General features: G+C 44.2%; 2 protein-coding genes across 7 annotated transcripts; both read right to left on the reverse strand.

Moving 5' to 3' along the window:
* Positions 1-2,749: 2,749 nt before the first annotated feature.
* On the reverse strand, positions 2,750-10,750 carry LOC112222803 (guanine nucleotide-binding protein-like 1). 2 transcript variants are annotated; one of them, XM_024385589.2, is made up of 12 exons: positions 10,540-10,750; positions 9,509-9,662; positions 8,726-8,862; positions 8,294-8,445; positions 7,886-7,957; positions 7,076-7,268; positions 6,824-6,928; positions 6,379-6,561; positions 6,024-6,202; positions 5,412-5,613; positions 5,057-5,197; positions 2,750-4,698 (listed from the first exon to the last, which is right to left on the reverse strand). In XM_024385589.2, exons 1-12 carry the CDS (start codon positions 10,610-10,612, stop codon positions 4,439-4,441), a joined length of 1,851 nt encoding a protein of 616 aa, XP_024241357.2. In that variant the 5' UTR covers positions 10,613-10,750; the 3' UTR covers positions 2,750-4,438. The 2 variants fall into 2 exon arrangements, with proteins under 2 accessions (XP_024241357.2, XP_042160672.1); XM_042304738.1 differs by lacking the exon at positions 10,540-10,750 and adding an exon at positions 9,960-10,093.
* Positions 10,751-10,791: 41 nt separating this feature from the next.
* Positions 10,792-17,385, reverse strand: LOC112222802 (zinc finger protein 384). 5 transcript variants are annotated; one of them, XM_024385584.2, is made up of 11 exons: positions 17,228-17,385; positions 16,415-16,479; positions 16,092-16,290; positions 15,875-15,994; positions 15,603-15,769; positions 15,318-15,394; positions 14,200-14,424; positions 13,563-13,730; positions 13,069-13,147; positions 12,783-12,941; positions 10,792-12,622 (listed from the first exon to the last, which is right to left on the reverse strand). In XM_024385584.2, the coding sequence occupies exons 2-11, from the start codon at positions 16,472-16,474 to the stop codon at positions 12,218-12,220; spliced, it is 1,659 nt and encodes a 552-aa protein (XP_024241352.1). In that variant the 5' UTR covers positions 16,475-16,479; positions 17,228-17,385; the 3' UTR covers positions 10,792-12,217. The 5 variants fall into 5 exon arrangements, with proteins under 5 accessions (XP_024241352.1, XP_024241351.1, XP_024241356.1 ...); XM_024385583.2 differs by having other exon boundaries at positions 15,318-15,412; XM_024385588.2 differs by lacking the exon at positions 14,200-14,424 and having other exon boundaries at positions 17,228-17,384.
* Between the last annotated feature and the right edge of the window lie 35 nt (positions 17,386-17,420).

Below are 17,420 nucleotides of genomic sequence, written 5' to 3' on the forward strand. Positions count from 1 at the left end.
TCTTAACTCAAACCACATGGGCATTACTGGCGCGACCAACACATACTGCTGGCAGTAAATTCTTTTGACACACCAGAATTGAATTAACAGTTTTTATATTTATGGTGTCATGCACTAGTAAATCTCAAGGCTGCTTTCTATGTGATGGTATAATTGCTACCATAAAGGTTGATCCCTGGAAATCAGGCGGTGAATAGTTTGGGGTGTTGATCAGATGGACAGAAACCATTCCAGATCATCTGTGGTATTAACCCACTGGATGGATGGAAATGAACAGTGATGAAATAGATAACCAATGCACTCAGATACACACACTGTATAGTGCACTACTATATAGGGAATAGGGTGCCATTTGGGATGCAGTCACTGCCAAGAGAGACGGTATGGATGTCTATGATGACTTTCTGCTTCAACATGATAGCCTACATAGGGTTCCCCAGTGGCAGTCAAACTTGGCCCGTGGGTGGCTTATTTGGCCCCCCAAGTTTTCTGAGTATTATTATTTTTATCATTGAACATAAAGGATTGTAAAAACACCAGGAAATCAACTCCAAGTGCTAAAAAATGTTGGGAGTCTGTTCCCCAGTATCCCCACGCATAATAGAGAGATACACGTGTGATCATGTACAAATAAATGTAAGCAAGGTTTGAAATGATGTTTTAGTCAAATATACACTACCGTTCAAAAGTTGGGGTTCACTTAGAAATGTCCTTGTTTTTGAAAGAAAAGCAATTTTTTTGTCCACTAAAATACCATCAAATTGATCGGAAATACAGTGTAGACAATGTTGTAAATGGCTATTGTTGCTGGAAACAACAGATTTTTTTATGGAATATCTACATAGGCGTACAGAGGCCCATTATCAGCAACCATCACTCCTGTGTTCCAATGGCACGTTGTGTTAGCTAATCCAAGTTTATAATTTTAAAAGGCTAATTGATCATTAGAAAACCCTTTTGCAATTAAAGAAGCAATAAAACTAACCTTCTTTAGACCAGTTGAGTATCTGAAGCATCAGCATTTGTGGGTTCGATTAATGGCTCAAAATGGCCAGAAACAAAGAACTTTCTTCTGAAACTCGTCAGTCTATTCTTGTTCTTAGAAATTAAGGCTAATCCATGAGAGAAATTGCCAAGAAACTGAAGATCTCATACAACGCCGTGTACTACTCCCTTCACAGAACAGCGCAAACTGGCACTAACCAGAATAGAAAGAGGAGTGGGTGGCCCGGGTGCACAACTGAGCAAGTGGACAAGTACATTAGAGTGTCTAGTTTGAGAAACATACGCCTCACAAGTCCTCAACTGACAGCTTCATTAAATAGTACCTGCAAAACACCAGTCTCAACGTCAACAGTGAAGAGGCGACTCCGGGATGCTGGCCTTAGGCAGAGTTCCTCTGTCCAGTGTCTTTGTTCTTTTGCCCAACTGTATCTTCTTTTTATTGGCCAGTCTAAGATATGGCTTTTTCTTTGCAATTCTGCCTAGAAGGCCAGCATCCCAGAGTCGCCTCTTCACAGTTGACGTTGATGGTGTAATATCATGGTACACTAATACACTAAAGTATGTGGACACCTGCTTGTCAAACATCTTATACCAATATCATGGGCATTAATATGGAGTTGGTCTCCCCTTTGCTGCTATAAAAGCCTCCACTCTTCTGTGTGAAGGCTTTCTACTAGATGTGGGAACCTTGCTGCGGGACTTGCTTCCATTCAGCCACAAGATCATTAGTGAGGTTGGGTACTGATGTTGGGCGATTAGGCCTGGCTTGCAGTTGGTATTCCAATTAATCCCAAAGGTGTTCAATGGAGTTGAGGTCAGGGCTCTGGGCAGGCCAGTCAAGTTCTTCCACACCGATCTCGACAATCCATTTCTGTATGGACCTCGCTTTGTGCACAGGGGCATTGTTATGCTGAAACAGGAAAGGGCCACAAAGTTGGAAGCACAGAATCGTCTAGAATGTTATTGTATACTGTAGCATTGATTTCCCATTCAAATCAGCCCCAGACCATTATTCCTCCTCCATCAAACTTTACAGTTGGTACTATGCATTGGGGCAGGTAGCGTTCTCCTGGCATCTGCCAAACCCAGATTCGTCCGTCGAACTTCCAGATGGTGAAGAGTGATTCATCACTCCAGAGATTGCGTTTCCACTGCTCCAGAGTCCAATGTGAGCAAGCTTTACACTACTCCAGCCGACGCTTGGCATTACGCATGGTAATCTTAGGCTGGTGTGCGGCTGCTCGGCCATGGAAACCCATTTCATGAAGCTCCCGACGAACAGTTATTGTGCTAATGTTGCTTCCAGAGGCAGTTTGGAACTCAGTAGTGAGTGTTGTCCCATTCTGTGAGCTTGTGGCCTACCACTTCGCCGGTTGAGCCGTTGTTGCTCCTAGAGGTTTCCACTTCATAATAACAGCACTTACAGTTGACCGGGGCAGTTCTAGCAGAGCAGAAATTGTACGAACTGACTCGTTGAAAAGGTGGTATCCTAGTGTACTTATTTTGTGTGCCAGTATCTAAAATGGGCAATCTGAGATTCAAACAACAGAGCATCCCGCCACTTTTTTGATTGACAGCTGAGGGATGGGGTACAGTTGAAATAAGCTCATTAGGCATTTATACATTATATTTATCAAATGTATTTAAAAGTCCAAAAATGTATATACCAATCCCAAATTGCCGCTTATAGGATTGCTAAAGTACATGTGTGAAGAAAGAGCCTGTCATAAAAAGACAGACAGACCTTGTTCCATGGATTATCTTTATTGCAGAGAGCAGTCCAGTTCATTGTCATTTGAGCATACTAAGGAATGAAATAAAGAATGCAGCAAATACACAATCCAAACACTCACGTACAAGTCTGTTTAAATCATTCAAACAAAGAGCATTAACACATCTATCTCCATATCGGAAGCCAGAGTGGTGTGTATTAGGGACAGGAATTTTTCCTGGTCACGTGGGTAGGAAAACCTCTGCTGGGTCCCTAGTTGTTGCTTAGACACACTACAGCCCGGATTTTTTCCTGATCAGTCACACAGACAGGAAAAACCTATGGCCCTAGTGTGTATATTTCTAAGTGTGCCATTGGTATAGACCAGAACAGTGCATGTTGTTACATGGTAACGCAGCACTGTGCTGTTGTGTTCCCTCAGAGTGACATGTAATACAGTAGAACAGGAACAATGAGGTACAACAGTAGGCAACAGCACACTAGAATCCAGCCCTAACAGATTGTAACATTAGAACAGAGCCATAGAGATAGAGATGGAAGTTTAACCAACATTAATGTCGTTCCATTCTTCCAGGATTTAGACTCTCGTTCTAAATTCTAGCTACTCAGCTGGTTTGCGTAGCTGGTATAATTTAGGATCAATAACAGGACCGTTATTGTATTGGTCAATATTGGCTGCTATGGAACCATGTGATACCATCAGTGTGCTTTTTGGTTGAAACCGCAGTGGCCAAACTCTCTCTTTATCAAGTCAGTCAGTCAGCTTTGCATGATACAGTGCTGCACGTGAGTGGCTGCACCAGGATTGACAAACACTGCCCCTAGTGGACCCTAAAATAGAACACTGAATTGGGTAGAATCATATAAATGGGTTTGACAATGATTATTACCACTGAAAGCAGCATGGAATGCCGAATTCCACACATCCCGACTCTACCGAAGTACTATCATACTGTTGTACACAGTGAAATCAACCAGGATTAGACAGTGATGTCATAAATCTGCACTGGCAGCCAAATGGAAGTCCCATGTGGATGACATCATCAATGTCTAATCCCCATTTAGACTGTGTGACCTTCAACATGAGATTGAATCCAGAACCGTGTCAGTTCAAGCCATTACATTTCTATGGTCTAATGACCTTTGGCATCTCAGCTGTGAGGCCACTTATCAATTAACAGATTGAAAACCAATCAATGATTAATACACCACAATGCCCCTACCAGCTTTAAGGGAAATAAAAGTAAAATCCTACATGCAGGAAAATTATAAAAACAAAAAAATGTAATCCTACAATGGTTTAGACAGGCAGCCCAATTCTGATCTTTCCTTCACTAATTGGCCTTTTGACCAATCAGCTGTGATAAAGATTGGATGTGAAAAGATAGGATGTGATTAGTCAAAAGAACAATTTGTGGAAAAAAAGATCAGAATTGGGCTACCTGTCTAAACGCAGTCTAAGTACAGCTGCATGGGTGTACAAGCAGAGCAGAGGCACAGCATGGAGAAATGAAAATGTTTTATACAATATCAAGAGTGCTTTTAGTAACCTCTGGGAGGGGGAAGGGGCAGGGAGTGAGAATAGAGGAAAGAAGAGTCAGAATGTAAAAGGAATGCAAGTCAAGGAAAGGAAAATGGAATGAAGGTGCAGAGTGGAGGGAGAGATCAAGCACTTTGTATTTTTAATTCATTCTTTCTCCCTCACTCGCACTCGTTTTCCCGGAGGACATCGAACATATTGACTGTGAGGCTGGTTGGCCCCTTCCTCTCGTTCACTGCTGGGTGTCCAAACCCTTCATCTTCATCATCATCCTCATCATCATCAGCATCCCTATCCCTCTCCTCCTCCGGCTCAGAGCTGGACTCCCCTTCCTCCTCCTCCTCCCTCTCCCCTGCCCCCTCTTCCTTCCGTCCCTGTAGAGCGATGATCTCTGCAAGGTCTGGGTGGGACTCCCACTGCTCTGTATAGCGCAAATCCATTTGTTGAATAATTAATCAATCAATCAAGCAAACATTTTTCTTCATGTTTTTTTGTACAAAGCCTCAGTCATCAGTTTAAAGGTTGGAAACCAGATCAACATGAACATCAGCCGTGGACAGTATATCACCTGCTGGGATTTGACCTTCCCCTGCGTGCCCACTGTTCACGGCCGACATTTGTGTCTTCCCTTTTAAATATGAGTCTCTGTTGTCTGTACAGTAGTGATGAAGTGATATGCCTGATGCCTCACTGGTTGTCATGACCGGTCTATGACCTCTCTGATAGTTGTATGACCTGTGTACTGACCTCTCTGATAGTTGTATGACCTGTGTACTGACCTCTCTGATCATTATATGCAGGTGGCCGGAGGCACAGACACAGCCTCCCGTCGACGGCCAGCCGCAGCAGACTGTTAGCTGCCCGATACACGTCGTTACGAGCTGCCTTCGCTGTCTTATAACCCCTCCTCTCTGCCCAGGCTGTGAGAGACAGGGAGAAAGAAAGAGAAGAGAGAGAACGAGAAATAGGGGTAGGGAGAGAAAACAAAAAATTATAAATTGTTGTTGTATTATAATTTCAACTGTTTTCCTGAGAATTTCCCAAATGTCTCCCTGACATCCAAACAAGAGGGCATGTTTCAACAGTTTAGAACCGGACCAGAGGTTCTAGAGCCAGACTGGAGGTGGTCCTTACCCTCACACACGTCCCAGGCTGTCCAGCTGTGCTCGGGCCCCTGTTCCCTCTCCTTCTCCCCCCCCTTGGGTGCATGCTGTGGGCCCTCCACGCTGGGGTGCCGGAGCTTGAGCACCGACAGGAAGGGGGTCCGCTCACACAGATAACCCACAGAACTGTAGGGCTCCTGCAGCTGAGACACTGGGTAGATACCAGCTAGGATCTAGGGAGGAAGGGGCAGATAAGAGGAGGGAGAGAGGGGGAAATGGAGGAAGAGGCGTAGATACAAAAGAATGGAGGAAAAGTGTTTAGAAAGAGTAAAGCACGATGAGAAATATAGAGGGAATTTGTTTTAGAAAAGAAGTTTGAAAAGGGTTGATGGGTAATGATTGCTTTTATATACAAAGCTCTCCGCAGTAGTTGAGACTTAAAAGTGGTACAGATTATGATTCTACTCCAAAGACAGCCTTCAAATGGCCAGAGGGAATATCAGTCATTATTTTATTCTCCAAGACATTTCCTCCACAGGCTGTCACCAAAAAGTGATTTGACCTGGGATTCTAAGGGAATGGGAGGACATAGTACACACAAACATACACACTTATACCCTACTCACTCCCTCCTCTCAGTTACCTGTAGTTGTTTGTTGACTAGTGAAGGGAAGACCAGTCCAGGGCAGTCGCACAGTTTGACAGTGGGTGTGAGGTAGTAGGTCTGGAAGTATTTGGTGTGGCCGGGGGTTCGAGACACACTCACCACCTTCCTACCTACCAGACTGTTCAATACTGATGACTTCCCCACGTTAGGGAAGCCTAGGGAGGGAGAGACATGTATATCCATATTCCCTTTGTAGTAAACATTTCTGAATGCCAGAGGGGGCTGGTGGGGGAACAAAGCCTAGAGGTACACAAGCATGACTTAATTTATCAAGTGACGACAGATTACTGATTGGTAGGTAGGAAAGCAAGCTTCCAACATGGCCGCTCACCTATACAGCCCAGCGTGAGTACGCCATCTTTATACAGCTCCTGGGAGGGGCTGCTCATCTCCATGGCAACATCACTCTGGTGCTCCACTAGCACAGAGTCGGCCCCCTCCTCTGACTGCTCTCCCTCTGATCCCATAGCAACCGCATCTCTCTGGATCTTCTTCTCCCAGCTGGACAAGTCCACTACAAAGGGGGGATAACATGGTGAACACTCCCTACAGCCAATCATTCTGTACACTTCTGGAAAAAAAGTGGAGAATTGGGAAGCAGCATTACTTGTCTTCAGCCTATTTTAAGACTACTTCCATTCAGTGTTGGTTCTTCTATGATATACCCTTAGAACCCTGCACCCACAGATCTTTGTATGAAGACACTAATCCTTCATTAGTAACAATACATGTGTGAAATAGGTACTATGCCACCCAGGTGGGTGGGTCCCTTTAACCTTTTCCTGCTGTGATTTCCTGACACGCCTTCAGGATGTGGGTGGGGCCTCCAGCATGTCCCCACCCACATGTACCCTTTTTTCTCATCCTCTTCTTCTGAAGCACTAGAGACACAGAAACAGATACAGACAGTGCAATAGGTTATCCTGGTGATCAAGTACACAGTTCAACAGCTCCAATCAGCTCTCATCATTGTCCCTCGATTTGTTTATCACTTTCGCTTCAGCACAACCACCCTCACTCCCACCCACCTGTGCTGTATGGCTGGCCGGGGTGTGATGTGAAGCAGACACAGTGGAGGTGGGGGAACTGTGTCTGGAGGTAGTGTGTCCAGGCCAGCACCAGCGGAGGGGGACACAGGTCAGCTTTGTTCAGCACCACCACCACCTGCTTCTGCAGCTCCCCAGTGATGTAGTGGTACAGCGCTGGGGGAAACTGCAGCACCTGCATGGGAGGGACACACCAGGAACACATTCATTAAGACATGCATGCTCGGTCTGGCAAACGACTTATAGACCGCGTACTAAATGGCAACCTATTCCCTATATAGTGCGCTTCTTTTGACCAGGGCCCATAGCAACATAGTCATGAACATAGTCAAGTTATACATGGTACTGACCATGTATAACTTACCCTGTCTGTGGCTCCACCTGGTGGATACTCTATGTATGCATTCCACTATATGGTTCAAAGCATAATGAAACCATAATTTGTATTTATTATATTTAACCTTTATTTAACTAGGCAAGTCAGTTAAATAAATAAATAATAAATTCTTATTTACAATGACGGCCTACCGGGGAACAGTGGGTTAACTGGTCTAGGAACAGTGGGTTAACTGCCTTGTTCAGGGGCAGAACGACAGATTTTTACCTTGCCAGCTCGGGGACTCAATCTAATAACCTTTCGGTTACTGGCCCAACGCTCTAACCACTAGGCTACCTGCCATCATAGTGTCTATTAATTACATTATCATGGTTACAGTAGTAAGTTGATAATGATACTATGGTACATGACTAGCAGCAGATAATGACAGTAGGAGTTTAAAAGAGATTACCCACCGGGTGCCTGATGTCCACGATGAGCAGGATCACATCGGACATCTCCAACACTCTCCACAACTGTCTCCACGTCTGAGAAAGAGAGGGGGGAGAGAAAGAGAGAGGGGGAGAAAAAGAGGGGGGGAGAAAGGAAGTGTATAAAGAGTAAAGTTATACGAAGAGTATTTAGGTTTTACCTACCCTAGGTTTTGCTCAGTGTCAGAGAAAGAGGTGGTTTTTAAAGGATTCATTCAAGTTTATAAAATATTGTAGAATTAATAACTCTTTATTTATCCATCAAAATTGATCGTTCTGCTGACACAATACAGCACCCCCGTAACTAGCCGGTCACTAACCTCAAGGTTGCTACCTCCCTCAAAAGCATTTATAAAGGGTGTATAAAGGGTTCTGAATATATCGTTTCCTCACCTCCAGATTGTGCTCAAAGTGGCTGAGGGATCCAGGTGGGTTTCTGGAGTGCAGGTCGTTCAGATATTCCCGGTATGACTTCTCTTCTTTCTTCAGCAGCTCCTCACGATTCATCCCATAATTCCACGGAGGTCGCCGCGGAAACTCAAGACCTGCGATTGGAGGTCAGTGGCAGATACGTCAAGCAGTGACACAAACTGAAAAGACCATGTCAAAACTCACTAGAATGGGTTTTTATTTAACAGCATTGAGAGGCTCAGGATACAGGTTACGTATCAAATCACACCCTATAGTGTACTACTTCGCCCAGAGCACATATAGCTTAGGTCAAAATGAGTGTACTAAATAAGGAATAGGGTGCCATTTGAGACAGAACCTTTATTTAACAGCATTAAGAGGTTGTTGTGAGGCTCAGGGTCAAGGAGCACTGACCTTTCTCTGTGGGGTAGATGTCGTTGATGTCAACCTCCAGGTCTTTGTCTAACATCTGGTCCAGAACCTTCTCTCTAGCAAGCTTCTTCCTCCTCTCCACCTCCTCTCTGCTCTCCTTCTCAAAGTGCAGACGGAACCTGAATGGACAGAGAGATGAGTATAGCTGTGTGTAGAGGGGGGAATTGGGCAGGGTGAGTGTGTGAAGGACACAAAACCATTTGTGTGCAGAGTCATGAAGGTCAGGTGTGTGTGACATGGTTGTTTGTTCTGACAACAGCAGTTTCTGTAATTTACCATTGACCTCTGTCTGAAAGTTGTTTGCTCATGGTTCAGGATTCCTACAGTAACATGTTCTCATTTTTTTTTACTTAGTCTCTTCCGGCCTCTTACTTTTAATATCTACAGACCCAGACATTGTTCTAATTAATATTTTTCCATTATCCCTTCAGTTTGTTCCAGGGAATTCCCACTGTTCCAGGCATCAGTTCATACAGCAATCATGACATGTTTTCCCAAAAGGTATTGTTGATGATATCTGACAAAACAGAAACTCACTCAGCCTTATGAGCCTAGCTATCAGTGGTCACCAATCCTGGTCCATACAGTCTGCAGGCTTTTGTTCAAGCCCAGCAATAACACACGTCTTTGTTTTGGTTTCATTGCAGGTGATGTAATATTACATTAGCTCTGGTCCAGGGTGTTACGTGTGGCTTGCTCAGCGTCTGCATTTAATCCCTTGGACCAGAGCTAAATACTACCTATGCTAATGTATTGGTAACTCACCTATTGGGGTCGTATCTGCCCTCCCTGATGCCGGGCTGCTGGTTTATTCTCCTGACATCTGTGGTTTCGCTATCTGAGGTGTCCGACTGCCTCTCCCTGTCCATCCCCCGCTCCACACTGGCATTACGGCTGCTGGGCCCTGAGCCTGGCTCACCTGAGGAGGAGAGATCATCATAGTCAGAGGCTTACATTGAACCATTCCCAAATGGCACCCTATTCCCTATATAGTGCACAACTTTTTGTTGGGCACTATATATAGGTGATAGGGTGCAATTTGGGGACAAAACCACAGTGAACAGAATGAAAACTAGCCTCTATGCACTTGGTACCAAAGACCATATTCCACAACGTTCTACTTTAGAATCGAGTGTACCATGCATTTACATACAATATATGCTATCTACATTACATAACACATAACTATAAATGTGGTAATCGTCTCAATACTAACCCTACGTAATAAATTGACAGCGGACGTTTTCATAATAAATCTATTTTCATTGCTAGCTGTAGTGTAGGTATGTGATCTCCAACACCGTTTGTTATTCCCTCAATTTGAGAAAGCTAGCTTTCCTACATAATTTGATAGCGAGTCTGCGCAGTAGAGCTTACACAAAGTGAAAACAATACCAGTGTAGTACAGTGATGCTGATTTCTGTGCATCAATACTTTCCCACCAATGGCAATGAATGACGCCAGCAATACAATTTCAGCGTTAAGGTCACACACATAGCTAGCTCTATAACGTCGTCACCTCCTTAGCTAGCAAGCAAGGTAGTTAACGTTTGCTAGAAAGACCCAAATACACAAGGCACACGTTATGGCAAAAATAATGACGTCCCTATTCTTTATTTGTAGCTAATTCGTCCAAAATATATCGGGTAACATGCCAGTGTTACTGTTCCTGAAAGCAGAGCTAACTAGCCAAGTTACTCAACTCTCCTCGTACAAGTTAGTAAAATGAAAAGCTATGCTAGCTAACGTTAGCATTTTCGGTCACGCACACTTTCTGTCATTGTAGCTCACGTTACCTCTCTTTCTTTCCCGTTTCACTTGCATCTGTTTCTTCTTCTGTTTGGTGCTGAACGGCTTTTTCCGAGGCATATTTGAATGAAAAATGACAGTTTCGTAGTGTGGGTTTGTTTGTGTTAGCTAAGGCAGAAATACAGTAACGTCGTTATTTACTATCGTGAAGTTTCTCGACTCCTACACTTTAACCATCCGACGCCATCCGGCACTGCAGAAAAAAATGTTGACTAAGTTACAAAAACATTCAATGGTAATACATGTCATTACACAGTTTATATTGACTTATTTTTTAAACAATGTAAATGTCATGCTTTGAATCGTTGTCTGACAAGACATGGCAAGTTAATATGAATAGAAAAAAAAAATATTTAAAAGAATGGTACAGTCCACACAGTAAACCGCCGATTCCACTATTACTGCTCACGCTAATGTTGTGATGCAGGTCTCATTTGCATGACACATCACACTACAGCAGGTCAATGAATCAAGCTTTTACAAGATATTGCCAACTTTCAATCAACACTGCCAACTTTGCCAAGTCCTTACATGCATCATGCATTGGGGCAAATTTACATCTACACCTGTCATATTCAAATGTGACATTCAGTGTCAATAATACTAACACCTCTGTCATTACAACAAATTAAATGGCATCATACATAGCCTATTTGAAGGGGTGAGGTGCTGCCATCTTCAAAGTTAACCTTTATCATTACTGCAAATGCACAATGTGTTACAGGGATAGAGAAAGGCAAATTGTTGGACTTCAGTGAGGTTTATTGTTTGATAAGGGAAAATTGTATTTTCATATGTATCAGTCTATTTGTAAAGGCTCATACACTTTAGTATAACATTAGTGGAAGTAGTCAGAATATATTTGGATAACAATGATATTCTTAGGTCACAAAAAAATAAATACTACAAGGATTACATAACATGTACCAGCTGATCACATTCACTTCCCAGTTCTTACAGGGTCATGTGAGGTAAACAGGGCTCTATGATTGGCTTGTGGACTGAGGCTAAATATCAAAGTGTTATATAGTATGGATTATACATCAATATATACTTTTGCAGGCCTTTTTTCTTTCCAGAAACGGAAAAACAGCCTACTTCCCTTTTTTTTTCAGTGAAAAAGATTTGTGAGCAAATTTTAGAAGGTAGATTACAGTAACCATCATGACAATGATGATGTAATCAAAAACCTGATAGTATCTGTGGGAAAGTAGAAAAATTTACCTTAACAGTTATCTGTCAGTTTTATACACTTCACGGACGTAACCATAATCAAAGTTGTGTTTGTGGGGAGGAGTTGGAGGATAAAAAAAGAAAACATTCGCTCTTCTTCACTCATTGTTCTGTCATTTTTTGTCTCTTCCTCACCATTGCAGTGACAAACAGAAACACTCCTTTACCAACGGTATACACTAGCCATCCATTATAAAAGAGTAGTACAAAAACATAGGCATAATGAAATAAAAGTGATAAAGTACAAAAAACTACAAAGTCCTCTATTTCCAGACTCCATCTCTGTTTGAAAATCTCTTAACTTCCTCTTCCATTACCCACCTTTCAGGCACAGTCACATCTTCCTATATCCCCCCCTGTATTGCTTTTATCCAGTCTGTTCATAGGGCTCCTCCAGTTTCTCTCAGTCTCTACCACTCCTCCCTCCTACCCCTATGAGTTTAGGTGCTCCACCTGAATGGTGGAGGTAGCCACTGTGAGACAGAGGTCCTTGTGGGTCACTAGGTCCGCCACACTGACTGTTTTGAACTGGATGTCCCCTGCAGCGACTGTCTTATACTGGTGCAGGTCAAAGGGGCAGGATGCCGTCTCTGCCTGAGAGTAGCTACCCTGGTTTTGCCCCTGGTTCTGTCCTTGTCCATGACCTCCACCTTGTCCTCCGGCTCGGTCTGCCCCACTATCGGTGACCTCTCCTCTGCCTTGGCCATGAGAACCTCCCTGGTTCTGGGTATGGCTTTGGTTCTGTTGGTTCTGCTGAGAGTGCTGTGCAGCAGCCACCGCCGCTGCAGTGAGCGGGTCGGAGTTGTGTTTCTGCATGTGTTTCACCAGGTACGTCTCCTGAAAATAGAATACAGAGGGTTAAAGCGAGAGGTGACAAGTGTGCACCAACACAACACACACATGCACACTGTCTGAAGCCTGTGAAAATGTCTGTTGAAAGTTAAAGGTCTGCGACTACTACATATGCTGGGTGCCTTAACAGTGGTGTTTCTCTTACAGAGGTGTATGTGCGGTTGCAGAGGCCACAGGAGTAGAGCTTGGCGTGTTTGACCGTGTGAGTGGACAGGTGGACTTCCAGACTGCCCGCGTCCGTGTAACCACGGTTACAGTTGGTGCACTTGAAGGGTTTGTCCTTGTTGTGCTGCCGTCTGTGGGACTGGAACAAAACAGGACCGTTCAGGACATCTTCAAATGGGTATTTGTAAGACTGTAACTACTAAGGGTTAGTATTACTAAGCTTTCACCACTGGGAATAAAAACCAAAGAAAAGGGACAGTAGTCACCTGTAGGTTAGAGAGTTGTGTGAAGGATTTCTCACAGCCCGGATGAACACACTTATAAGGCCTGTCTCCTGTGTGGATCCTGCAGAAACATGGAAAACACAACCAGTAAGAAGAAGAGAGGGGAGAAATGTAAATGGACCCGCCAAATTCTGCTTTCAGCTATCCTGTGATCCACACCATTACAGATGAGGGAGATGGAGAGGAAGCCACTGTAGACTATTGAGATGCCGCCCCTACAAGAGAATAAGTCTATCGAGAGGCCCCCCACAGAGAAAAGACTATTGAGATTCCCCCCCCCACAGAGAAAAGATTATTGAAAGGCCCCCAAATAAAATACCATTGAAAGGCCCCCAAATAAAATACCATTGAAAGGCCCCCAAATAAAATACCATTGAAAGGCCCCCAAATAAAATACCATTGAAAGGCCCCCAAATAAAATACCATTGAAAGGCCCCCGCAGAGAAAGGGGCAGATATGTATGACATCAACCTTACCTGTTGTGCTGCTGTAGATGACTGAGCTGTCTGAAGGACTTCTGACAGAAAGAGCAGGTGTACGGTTTCACCCCTGTGTGGATGCGGATGTGCTGGGCCAGATAGCTGGAGTTTGCAAAGGACTTAGTGCAGTGGGGACACTTGTGGGGCTTGGACTCTGTGTGGTTTCTGGAAGCAAGAAGAGAAGATAGAGAGAGGGAGGAGGGGAGAACAGTGTTGCTTTTCTTTAAACCTTGATTGATAGGAGAACAACAACAAACAATCACACGTAAACACCCTATATTACTCAGTGCCTGACTTCTAAAAAAATGTAAATTCACAACGTTTCTCTGAAACTTAACAGTATTTCACTCTGACCTAAATTATGTAAAACTTATCATGTGTGTAAGTGTGTGTGTGCACGCGCAAGGGAGAAGCAGCAGTGAAGTAGTAAGGACACCAGACAGACTGAAGAGACAAAGAGGGACTTGAACTACAGATCACACACAATCGTGCACACACACACATGGCCTGCGTCTTGCCTTTTCACAGACATCTCCACACACACACAGTGCAAGCAGCCAATAGAGGGGAGGGGGGCAGGCTAGGTAAAGCCTGTAGGGTAGAGCAGGTCAGGTGGAGCTGCTATGAGCAGTACCGTGTGTGCTGCTGTAAGTGACTGAGCTGTCTAAAGGACTTCTGGCAGTAGGAGCAGGTGTAGGGCTTGGCCCCGCTGTGGATGCGGATGTGCTGGGCCAGGTAGCTGGAGTTGGCGAATGACTTGGAGCAGTGGGGACACTTGTGGGGCTTGGCCTCTGTGTGAGACTTGGAGTGGATCTGCATGTCTGACTTACTGAAGAAGGTCACCGCACACATCCGGCACCTACGGGACAGAGACAGACACACAGACCAGGGAGGGGGAGAAAGAGGGGAGGACGAGCGGGAGAATGGGAAGACAAGAGATAGGGATGATGGAAATGAGGGCAGGAGCAGGTGAGAAACAGATGAAAATACAAAAAGCAAGGACAAAGAGACAGGGGTATGAGAGATGGGCAAAGGGAGAGGAAGAGAGTGGAAGAAAGCAAAAAAGGGGTGAAACATGAGACAGCAAGTGTGGAAAACAAATGGAGAAAGCAACAGGAAAAGACAACAGGAAAGAAAGATAAAAACAAGGGAGCAGATGAAATGAACAAGGGATGTGAAAAAAGAAGACAAGTAACAGGGAGGGGGAAGAGATAGAGGGGGAAATCAGTGAAAACAGCAGGAAAATTAGCAGATTCTGCTGAAGCAAGAAATAGAAAGACAAACAGAGATAGCTTGAAAAGTAGGGAAACATTGTATGAAGGAGATAGAAAGAGGGGGAAAAAAAGAGGACAGAAGTAGGCGAAGGAGTGCGTGTCCAATGTGTGCAGGGATGCGCGTGTGTGTGTGGAGCGGATGCATGAGGGAGGCAGAGAATGTGTGTCCATGCTGCAAAGATAACACATTGTGTTCCAGAGTGCAGGTACAAACACATAGTGAAATACTTCAGCAGGTGTGTGCGCTGCCACAGCATGCAGTGGAGTAGTTTCTGTGTGAGAGAGAAAGAGAAAAACACCCGTGCCCAGGGGCACCTAGTGTTCATCCATAGCCTGTGTCTAACCTCTCTGTCCTGACTCTATCATCTACAACATACAGACATACGGGTGTGCAAGCATTCCACAGCTTCACATTCCTATGGGGATGCACAGCACAACAGGTGCTTTTTGGCCCTTCTGTGACGCCGTAGGTCCGTACCTGTAGGTCTTGTTGCAGTCTTTCCCGCTGTGGTTCTCGTCTTCGTTGGCGAGGTCGTACGGGTCAGTTGTATAATGCTGCGAAGACATAACCACCTATCAAATGTCACACAAACATTAGAATCACGTTCATCATGTTAAAAAAGGCATACGGTTGTAAAAGTCTACAGGGGCTCTTTTTTGTTGCTTAGTCTGGAAATCAATAGCCTGAGCTTAGTCTGGAAATATTTTAGTGGGAATAGCTTTTATTTTGGTTACGCTGGAGTTACTTTGGTAACTGTCTCACCTGCCCTCCCGACGCCAAGTGAGCCAGAATCAACGCTTCATTTCCGGCGGAGAGGGTGTGGCCACCGACAGGCCCCGCCCTCCCTAGTGTCGACTTCTTCTTCCTGCCTCGCTTCGAGGGTGTCGGCAGGACAACCACCTGGGGGGTTCCACCTTCCTGTTTCTTATCTAAGTGAAAAATGTGTGTCAGAGTCTGACAGTACGTGAGTGAAGTGTGTATTTTTCAGTGTTAGGATAATGGAGGGTGGAGACAATCGTGTGAGTGTGTGTTACCTGGAGAGTGCAGTGTAGAGACGATCATGGTGGTGGTGGGATGTCCAGAGACGAAGGACTGAGAGGAGGAGGCAGGAGAGACCAGCTGTGTGCCTTGAGGGGTTGTGATGACCAGACCCGCTGCAGAGAGAGGAAAATAAAAATATGATACAAAACAGATGGGAAAAAGACAATGCAAAAGTGTGATCAATTCTAGACTAACAGTTGACACACACACCTGCTGTCATGATACCAGTGGAAGGTACAGGCACCACAGTGATGTTCTGGGTGTGAGGGGGGTGTAGGTGACCCCCTTGGCCCTGCCCCCCTCCTTCCTGCTTGGGGACAGTGAGCAAGGTCGTCTGGTAATGAGAGGAGGGGAACGAAGTGTTCTTCTCCTGGTCCTTCAGTTGTTTCAGGAACATGGCGTTCTCAATCTGACAGCGAGAGAGAAATCCTTGTTACAAAATGCCAAACTCCAAAAAGACTAATTGCTATAATCCAAAGGTGTCACTTGCAATATACTTTAACATTTTAAACGAAATGTTTCACTAAACGTACCTGTCCTTGTACAGGAACAGGGGACCAGAAGTACTGAGAGTTAAAATGGGAATCCTCCATAATTTCTGTAATGGAAGAGTAACACCACCATATCACCACTAGGCCAAATAGCTAATCACTCATCAATTGAAATAAAATTGGCTACATTGTTGCACATCCGACTGACACCTTTGGGCGACAATAATCTTAAATCGTTTAAATGTCACTTCAAATACATGAGCTAGCTAATCAAACAATAATGGTACCTATGTTGGTACTTTATTTGGTTAGATGGCTGAAATATTTGGACACATATTACAATAATTATGCCCCCGGGTTAGACAATAATATGACTTGCAAAAGGCTAGTTAGGTAATTTAACTGCCTGTGCATTGTTGTGGTTGCATGGGAAGGAGGACCGTGCTAGCTCGCTATTACATGGGTTTTCCCCTTCAAAGTAATTAATTTGGTGATGATGATACAATGTAGCTAGCATTAATTCGAACACAAATAAGATGTCTAGGTTGCTACTTGTTAGCAATTTTTTGAGCTGTAAGTGCATTTCAATTCCTTGCTAGGCGTTTACAGTTAGCTAGACGTTCTAATAAAACCACGAGAGGAATGTTATCGGACTCTCGCGTCTTCGACGCCTGTGAAAATAGAAAAAGCAAAGCACCAAAGAAATCGAGGATAAAAAAAACTGAAGCGGTGAGAGAAGAAAAAAAATCTCCCACAGACTTCCGGCTGTCCAGACTGAGAAGAGACTCGTCGGGTACAAGTCGCTCAAATTGGAAGATAAATACTATGATTATGAAGACAAATAACAGTATTTACCTGTGCCGACAGAGCTTGTTCCCTTCCCGGAATTCCTGTAGCCCGGTACAGTTCAGAAACTCTGTTCAAATCTTTTAGATTAGACTAATTCACCGAGTTTTTTCTCTTATTTTTCTATTTTTTTCTTCCTTATGGAGTCGCTTGTCTGCGCTGCACTTCCTTCGAAGAAGGTCGATTAAACTCTGAAGAAACA

Source organism: Oncorhynchus tshawytscha, linkage group LG23 (assembly GCF_018296145.1).
Source record: "Oncorhynchus tshawytscha isolate Ot180627B linkage group LG23, Otsh_v2.0, whole genome shotgun sequence".
Taxonomy (NCBI): Eukaryota; Metazoa; Chordata; class Actinopteri; order Salmoniformes; family Salmonidae; genus Oncorhynchus; species Oncorhynchus tshawytscha.